Consider the following 9,486-nt stretch of genomic DNA (forward strand, 5'->3'; position numbering starts at 1 on the left):
CAGGTAACTCATCCCAGAGCAGTTCACCAAGCTCAAGTGCTCCAAACTCACCTGCTGGCTCTGGAAACATTCGTCCTAGTACCCTGCATGGCTTGAGCCTCGGACCAAGACTCCGCCAGGGCCGCCGCAAATCTGCTGGAAGCATTCCCCTTTCCCCTTTGGCCCGCACACCTTCTCCTACTCCACAGCCAACTTCTCCACAGCGCTCTCCTTCTCCTCTTCTCACCATGTCAAAGACGCCACAAACGTTCCCAGCAAAGATACACTCTCCTCCCACCATTGTCCGCCATATTGTGCGCCCCAAAAGTGCCGAGCCTCCTCGCTCGCCACTCTTAAAGCGCGTGCAGTCTGAAGAAAAGTTGTCCCCCTCGTACACAGGAGACAAGAAGCACCTGTGTCCCAGAAAACACAGCCTGGAAGTGACGCAGGAGGACGTGCAGGGGGAGGAACTGAGGAGTGAACTGCACAGTGTGGAGGAAATGTGTGAACCCCTGTCTGCCCCTCGTGTTCGGCCCGTGGAACAGGGATGCTTAAAAAGGCCCGTCACGCGTAAGGTGGGTCGTCAAGAATCACTTGAAGAGCTTGACAAAGAAAAGCTGAAGTCGAAGCTTGTTGTTAAAAAGTTGGACTGGTCTGAAAGAAGAGAGTCGTTTCAAAAGCAAGATGCACTTCACGAATCAGATTTGGCTTCTTTGTTTGTTGACGATGGCGATGAAAATCAAACCCAAGGCAAATCTGCGTGTCCCACTGAGACTAATTCTAGCTTTGCTCTTAAAGAAGTGCTCTTTAAGAAGCGGAATCCACATGTGTCAGACGCGAGTGTCGAGCTGGGTGCCACCAGTGATGGAGACGGCAGCCCAAAATCCTACTCTGACAGGCAACACACAAGACTGAATAAAGAGCTCATCAAGCCCGACAGACTGGACTTCAAAGCTTCTAACATCGAGCTGACTCGAAAGAGGCTGTCATTTGAAGAACGCGATGACTGTGCGCGTCGCATACCGAGCATGCACGAAAGTCCGAATTTTGGTTCCACAAGATCAAAAAGTCTCCAGCTGGACACTGTTTTAAGTCATGATCAAATGAAGGCTGGATTGGGAAGTATTCACTCAAGTCCTGAAGGACTGCCCACAAAGTTTTTCTCTGGAAGACCAGAAAGTGCCGTGGAAAAACTTCATCTTATCTCCTCTATAGAATCTCCACTTCGCAAAACCTCATCTGAGTATAAGCTTGAGGGGAGACACGTTTCTTCTCTTAAACCTTTAGAGGGAACTTTGGATATTGGCATACTGTCTGGACCAAGAATCTCTAAAACTGAAACATGTTTGTCCAAGATGATGGAAAAAGTAAGTGAGCCTGTTGTTGTGAGCTCTCCCACGCGACTTCAAAGCTTTAGCGAGAGACAAATAACCATTCCCCACATTAAATGTACAGACAAACCAAAAAGCCCAACCACCGTTTCCCCCAACTCTGAAACACTAAATGTGATGCTCGGCACACAGCCGGTAACAGAGGCGAGCAGTGAGAAAAGGCTGGACAAACGTAGCGAAAGTTTAAAAAGTCCCACCAGTAAAGGAGAGCTTTTCACATTTGCTGTAAAACAAGAGAACAGGGTGGCACAGAAGAGCACTTCATCTCTGGCTCACGAACACAGAGGCCCTCGACACAGCTCCCATTTTTCTTCATATGGAAAAACGCCTTCAATACGGGAAGTCAGTAATGAGGACCAGGAAGATGAAGTGGAGGAACGGGCTGTCACTCCTCACACTATGCTACACAACACTGACGGCTCCAAAACAAACAGCCCTTTGACCAGAGCCAGGCTGGGGACAGATATTGTCACTGTCCCGGCACCTTTACAGGAGCAAATTCCAGCTGCGGGCACCACTCAGTCATTAGTGGTCTCGGCGACACAGGCACAACTGTCCAGCAAGCTCCCTGCCTCGAAGAATGAAAAACCAGAAGATTCACGACCACTTTCGAAACAACTCTTTGATATCTGTTCTTTACAAAAACAATTGCAAGCTCCGATCACAACTTCAATATCTGATTCTGCGAGTAAAACGAGCGCATCCCGATTGGAATCAAAGGACATGACTGAAATCAATGTGATTAGTGAAAATGCACACAGCAATGTTACACAAAAGGTGGTTCATTGTGGCACAGTCAATACAACTGACAAAGAAGAGACCATCAGAAATCTGAATAACAAAGACAGAAATGAAAAAGAGACTGAAACATCGACTAATGATGTACAAGTTGCACTGAGAGTAACTAAAGATTACGGCATGTCCACTACGGCAATACAAAGCCAACACACGTATGCACAAAAGACTGAGGAGTCTATTTCACCAAACACGAACCTTGGTCGAAACGACTCTAAACTTCTGTTTTCAGATGACAAAGAACAAGATATGTGCCCCATGAAAAAACAAGAGGGGAGTGATGGTGCACAATGCACTGTGGCCTCACAGAAAAGTTTAACTTCAGCACATGCTGTTCATAGCACTGTGTGCCACAAAAATAAGATGCCTGTTGTACACACTGCTATTAAAACAGAGGAGGTTCAAAGCACTGGTAATCCTGCCACAAAGTCTAAAGTTAGCCCTAGTATCAAACACAAATCTGTGTCAAAAGACACATCCCCCCTTTCTCCTCAAGTAATCCATGAGTCCAAACACAAAAACATGTCCTCACGAGTCGGTGCTGATGTCAAATCCGAGCCCATGGTGAGACTCATACACTGCCCACCCCAAAATGAAGGGAAGTTAAGGGAGCCCACAGGTTCACCCGCAGCACCCACACTTTCTGTGAAAGACCAAGCAGACACAAAGCCAAAATGTATCCCCACAAAAACTGGTAGCTCACCTTCAAACATTAAGCCTCAGACTCCTGTTTCTCATCAAACTTTTGATGCCAAACCCAAAGACACTTTGCACAAACGCAGTGCTCCAGCTCACGTGGACGACTCCGACTCCAAACCAAAAGATGTTGCTTTACCATTATATGATCCACCACCTGTGTTGCCGAAACCAGCACTTCGAAAGGACATTCTTTTATCAAACACTGGCAAAAACGTGGGCTTTCCAATCCCAGAATCTGAACTAAAGTCTGTAAAGGAAGCTCTGAAGTCTGAAAGGCCCAGGTCAGACTCTCACCGGGTCCCAGATACAAAAGATGTTCGAGTCAGCGCCCCAACCCAACAGACCTCATGTGCCCGAAAAGAGCAGGGGGACAGAAAGAGGAAAGAATCCACTCATGAGGTGGTGTCAAATATCCAGAAAAACACTAAGAGAGACGCATCTAGAACTGCTCCTACCTCAGAAAAAGATGTGTCAGAAAAGGACAGTAGCAGGAATAAGCAACAGAAGGAGTCACCACGTAATTCGAGCAACAGAAAATAGACATTTCAACAATGCATTTCCAATTGTAACATCATAATGCCTTTTTGTTTGCGGACCGGGGAAGCTGTTACTGGATTGTCCTGATTCAGGAGTGCTGAGTGTGGATGTGAGTGCTGTATCATAGTTGCAAAATCCTTTTATATCATTTTTGTATGTTACTTTATAGAATGTGCAAGTTAAGTTTTGCTCAATACAAAATGCTTTGTGCAATCATGATCAGGGTCAGGAGGTAGAAAGATCCTTATGAGGGTGGGATGTACTGTATTTAGTGCCATAATAATTTGAATTGCACTCTTCCTTAGACTCTGAAGACAAATGTTGCAGATGTTATCTAATGCAGTAGAGAACACTATTTAGCTGTGAAGCCATTGTTGCTCACAATACCTTTATATTGGGATTTGGTTGTGGTGTACGTTGGGATTTTGTTATGCACCAATCCTTCACATTTGGGTTTTGTCAAAAATCAGAAAAGGGGCCTTAGAAAATCTGGGAAGTAAATTGCTGTTTGTTAGCTCTTGTGTAAAACACATTCCTATGTACAGATGTTGATTTTTATGCAATATAGTGTAAATATGGCAATGTCAAACAGGGGTATGTGGGCTTAATAGTTCTATGTATAGTTTTGCAGTGTCATGTTTGTATGCTCAGTATTACTGCTTTATAATGCAGTTCAGTATGGAGTAAGCTAAAATGATGTATTTGATCAGATGCATCTTTTTTGTGACTTTAAGCGTGTGTTAAACTTGAATTGAGACAAAATGGAGTTAACTGTGCTTTTTCTAAGATGTAGCATTTTATCTGTTTTTGTTTTTGGACTTGTGTTTGTAAAAGAATGAGGACCATGTAGAATGTCAAGTGAATGAGGTGATGACCAATAAGCAGGTTAGCGTTGCCCTCGGGTCGGTCGACAGAGTTGTGGTTGTAAACAGAGCGCCTTTTGAAAGACTTTAGACGGACTTCGGTCCGTGTGCTAAGTCATGTGGTAGCTTATTGCAAATACTTTTCATGGTGAAATTTTACCTCATCAATCAGAGTTGTCCATTGTCCAAACCTTTAATTTGCAAAAGATGAACGGCCACTACTATCGAAGTGTTGCCCTGGAGAGTTTTTCATGTATGCAGTACAAGCGACATTTTTCATGCCTGGTCAGTTTTCTTGAAGAGATGCCGATAAACCAAGGAGAACGAAGCATCTGGCCCAATGTAGTAGTTTGGACACCCCTGATGGTGTAAGAACCATGTTCAGCTCCGCCTGTGTGCTTGAAGTAATTAGCAAAAACAAACTTAATCTAAAAAGAGACAGTGGCTCGATACATTCAGTGTGTCTTAAGTATCAGTATGTAGAATAAGGCTGTCAGTAAATCTGAGCACATGCAAGACGACAGTAATGTGCATTAAGCTGTTTTAGATAAGGTGAAAATATGCATTCATTTTGCAGAAGTGCCTGCATGGCTTTCTTACGTTCAAACATATTTTTATGTAAACGTCTCAAAGGTTTACTCTCAAGAAATATCGTAAATGTATTGCTACAGTTATGTGAGATAACAAATGCACCTTAATATTTGCCAAACGTTCAGAAGAAATATAAAAATGATAATTTCTCCCATCATGATGTCTGTTGAATTGGGAAAACAATCTTTGTTTTCTGTGACGACTGAAACGACAGTCCTAATAGCACATTCAATGTTTGTTTACAAAAGAATCATGGATGTATAGTTAGTAGATTCTCAATTTACCAAATTTCTTATGTCCAAGATGTGGTTTTAGCGTGAGACTGTCTTTTTTTCTTGTCTATTTGTTGTTTGTTTTTTCTAGCTTAATCCTCTTTTGGTTGTTTGTCTTTACATTTAAGTGCAATAAAAGCCCTTTGAGTCTTGTATATTGCTCAAGCTGTATGGACGTCATAGATGTTAAATAAATGATATTTATTCTTAAAATAATGCATTAATAAAATCATTCACATTATTTTTGTTTTGTATTTAATCTAAACATATAGCCTAACTGTTTACCTTTGATTGATTGAAGGGGTGTCTTGTAGTGCTGCAACTACCAATTATTTTGGTAATCGATTAATCTGAATATTATTTTTACAATAAATCACTTGGCTTTGAAAGGTGATCAAACTTTTTACCATATAAAGCTAAAGTGATGACGCTTGAGGACATGTTGATGGAGTAAATTTAAAGAGACTCGATGCAAGTTGGTCATTTTTATACTCACTACTGCCACCTCAGGTCATACGTGTAACTGCAGGCTCTATATTAAGCTCGTGCATGACTGCACTTCGGACCCGAAGTAACAGCTTTCTGACTGACAGTGCAGTATTTTAGAGGCAGTTGTGGTGAACAGGTCTGAGCTCATTCTACACATTAGGACATGGCTGGAACATGTAGGGGAGGAAAATACTTAATTTTAACATTTTTGGCACTGATTCTGCTTTCTGATCGGAGAATTGTCCTGAGACACAGATATTTATGAAATTTACAATGTACAAAAACACTTTACGTACCCTAACTTTATAACCAAAGTCGTTTTTTTGTCAAAAATACTACATTTTGAGTCTGTATAAAGAAAAGGATAAATCAATTACTAAAACAGTTTTCAACTATTTCAATAATCTCCATCCATCCATTTTCTTCCGCTTTATCCGGGGTCGGGTCGCGGGGCAGCAGTCTCAGCAGAGATGCCCAAACTTCCCGGTCCACACACACCACCTCCAGCTGTTCTGGGGGGACCCCGAGGCGACACCAGGCCAGCTCGGAGACATAGTCCCACCAGCGTGTCCTGGGTCTTCCACGAGGCCTTGTCCCACTAGGACATGCCTGGAACACCTCCCGCGGGAGGTGACCAGGAGGCATCCGAAACAGATGCCCGAGCCACCTCAGCTGGCTCCTTTCGACGCAAAGGAGCAGCGACTCTACTCCGAGCTCCTCCCGGGTAACTGAGCTCCTCACCCGATCTCGGAGGGTGCGCCCAGCCACCCTGCGAAGGAAACTCATTTCGGCCACTTGTATTCGCGATCTTGTCCTTTCGGTCATGACCCAAATCTCATGACCATAGGTGAGGGTGGGAACGTAGATCGATCGGTAAATCAAGAGCTTTGCCCCCCGACTCAGCTCCCTCTTCACCACGACAGACCGATACAGCGACCGCATCACTGCTGACGCCGCACCGATCCGTCTATCGATCTCACGCTCCATCCGTCCCTCACTCGTGAACAAGACCCCGAGATACTTGAACTCCTCTACTTGAGGTAAGGACTCCCCACCGACCTGTAGAGGGGAAGCCACCTTTTTCCGGTGGAGAACCATGGCCCCAGAAGCTGCGCATGCGGACCAGGTCGTCGAGGCACCCGGCCTTGACTGCCACCCAGTCCTCTTGGCACCCGACCCCTACGGATCCCTCTGTGGGTGGTGGGTCCACAGGAGGGCGGGCCCACGCCGTCTCTTCGGGCTGTGCCCGGCCGGGCCCGTGGGCAGAGGCCCGACCACCAGGCGCTCGAGTTCGAGCCCCAACCCCAGCCTGGCTCCAGGGTGGGGCCCCAGCTGCGCCATGCTGGGCGACGTCACGGTCCTTGATCTTTCACTGTCCAAGTCTTGTGAGCTGCTCTTCGTCTGACCCGTCACCTCGGACCTGTTTGCCATGGGAGACCCTACCAGGGGCATAAAGCCCCAGACAACATAGCTCCTCAGATACAACATAGCTCCTCGGATTATTTCAATAATCTGTTGCTGATCATTAGTGTCTTGCTTAATTTGTGTGAAGTAATATCATTTATTTATACCTGATTGGCACCAATACGTGGCACTGAGTTACATTTTGGAGCCTACAGTACTACAGTAAATGGCCTGTTTTGAAGACGTGTTATTGATCCTCAGCATCAGTTAGTCTGATAATGAGAAATGCTGGAATTACAGATTAAATATTAATTAACTATTGCGATAGTGGTGCAGTTGGTAGAGTGGGTCGTCTCATGATCGGAAGGTCAGTGGTTCAAATCCTGGCTCCTGCAGGTGCTCACTGTCGTCGTGTCCTCGGGCAAGACACTTCAGCCGCCTTTCCTCCAGTGTCTGCACGTTGGTTTATGACTGACTGTGAATGGGTGACTGGTTCCTTGATGTAAAGCACTTTGGGTAAAAGTGCTATATAAGTTGAGACCATTAACCATGTCTTAAATCAAAGTTCTGCTCGGGTGTTGGATGCCCAGTAGTTTTAAAGGTAATGGTTGTAGGATGCACTTTTAGTGGTTTTAAAAAGCATTACATCTGAGTTTAGAATCGTCATGGACCCAGCTTGTAAAAAAGCTTCATGTCTTGAGGCGAAACATCTTTTAAGTAAAGATAATTCAGCTGGTTCAGTTTATTGGGAAAACAAGTTGTCATCAGTAACATTAATATTTGATTTGAACATGTTGGCCTCATATCTCGGGGCACAGATAGGTCATGTTTATCTTATTCCTTTAAAGATTTCAGTGAGTCATGCCACTGGAGCTGCTCATTCATTGTGAAATCTCGCTCTGCCTGTATTCACTTAAGCTGCTGGAATTTGTTCACGGACATTCTGTGACTTGGTGAGAAGCCAAGCTCCAGCGCAGCTCATATCTCATGTTACAACTACTGGCCTTTGGCCAAGCATAGCACTCAGTCATTCACTGACCTCCGCAGCACATGGGGAAGCTCTCCATCATGTGTGAAGCACTGCTGTGTGAGAGGATGTTTAGGGTTTGACACTGTTTTCCTATTGTAAGGTATTACTTATTTTGCTTGACCTAGATTCTTTTAAATTTCGCTCCAGATGATAAAATAGGCAATAGAAGCCTAAAGGCGGATGGCAATATATGCAATGCTTCAAATTGTCAGTTCTAAAGTGACAAAGCAGCCCCTTTAGTGACATATTTGCTGCTCATGAACATATTTCACAGAAGGGAAGCTGAAGAGTCCTGTGATACAATGTGAACCATATAAATGTTATTAAAGTACTTATTGTTTTTGTGTTTATTTTTGCCTGCATGTTTCTGTGTTTTGTAAAGCTCTTGAACATCTGAAAACACTCCATTGGCTCATCCCTTAGTCCTACCCCTCACTGCACCCCTTTGTCTCTCACGCAAAAGGAGGAAAACAGCTGAGGCGTAGAGCTAAGAGGTAGGACATCAACACAACATCCCACAAGAGGCCAGACACTACAGGTGAATAGGGAAACTATTTAAATTTAGAGATATTAATTAGAAACTTTTGCTTTTGACTACTGGCATAAATATGAGGGGAATAAATGTATTTCTGTGACTTTTCAGAGGGGATTTTGGATATCTTTAGTTTTAAAATAGGCCGTTTTGGTGGAAAACTGAATAAATCAGGCTAGGAATTACATATAAAAAATACCTCTGAAAAATATTGTTCAATCCAAGGGTGAAATTGCATTTTCCCATATATGTCTATGGAGAAACATTCAATCAGTGCAAAAAATAAATATGTTGCAATCTTTGCAAAGATTAGGTATTCCTTTTTTTCCAGGTGAAAGTTTGTATTTTAAGAGACCAAATTAGCCTAAAACCTGAAAATTGAAAGACCGAAGAAAAAAAAAGTTTTGCTTGTGTCTCACCTTAGTGAAAGCTTCCAGCCTAAAACTAGGCATCGCTAAGATACCTTTTAGCCATCCGGCTGGAAAATCGCCCATGTGCCTCGTGTGAGGTAAGTTAGTGAGTGGTTTGTTGTCCCTATATTGTTAGACATTGTGTTTTTGGGTTAACTAGTGATGGACAGTGTGTCACACACTTTCATAATTGTGTCACACTGTATCGTGATGATGTGGGCTACATTGTATAGGCGCCATCTGGTGGTGGAAAAGCATTACAGCAGCAAGCCTGAAAAAAGCGAACTCAACACTGACTGAGCTAATTTATTCTCGTTCAGAAATGTGAACCAAATCGTCAGGAATGAGCTGTTTAAGTCACTGACCAAGACTTAATAAAGAATAGTGCATGTATGGTATGGTATGTTTTTTATTTAAACAGGGACAGTGCACAATTTAACATTGACCAAAAGGAAAGATGCATTGTGCCAGGTTATAGCAAAGAGGCTAATTTC

At 43.7% G+C, this 9,486-nt stretch overlaps 1 protein-coding gene across 16 annotated transcripts in view; it reads left to right on the forward strand.

Moving 5' to 3' along the window:
- The window catches only part of mast4 (microtubule associated serine/threonine kinase family member 4), a 34,774-nt gene extending 29,437 nt beyond the window's left edge, over nt 1-5,337 (forward strand). For 7 of the 16 annotated variants that reach the window (XM_079551252.1, XM_079551241.1, XM_079551253.1 and 4 more), the window contains one exon: nt 1-5,334. In XM_079551252.1, coding sequence (XP_079407378.1) covers nt 1-3,404 — 3,404 coding nt within the window. In that variant the 3' untranslated portion in view covers nt 3,405-5,334. The other 9 variants (XM_079551248.1, XM_079551249.1, XM_079551250.1 and 6 more) reach the window with 6 other exon arrangements.
- The last annotated feature ends 4,149 nt before the right edge of the window (nt 5,338-9,486 follow it).

Source organism: Gobius niger (assembly GCF_951799975.1).
Source record: "Gobius niger genome assembly, chromosome: 2".
Classification (NCBI taxonomy): Eukaryota; Metazoa; Chordata; class Actinopteri; order Gobiiformes; family Gobiidae; genus Gobius; species Gobius niger.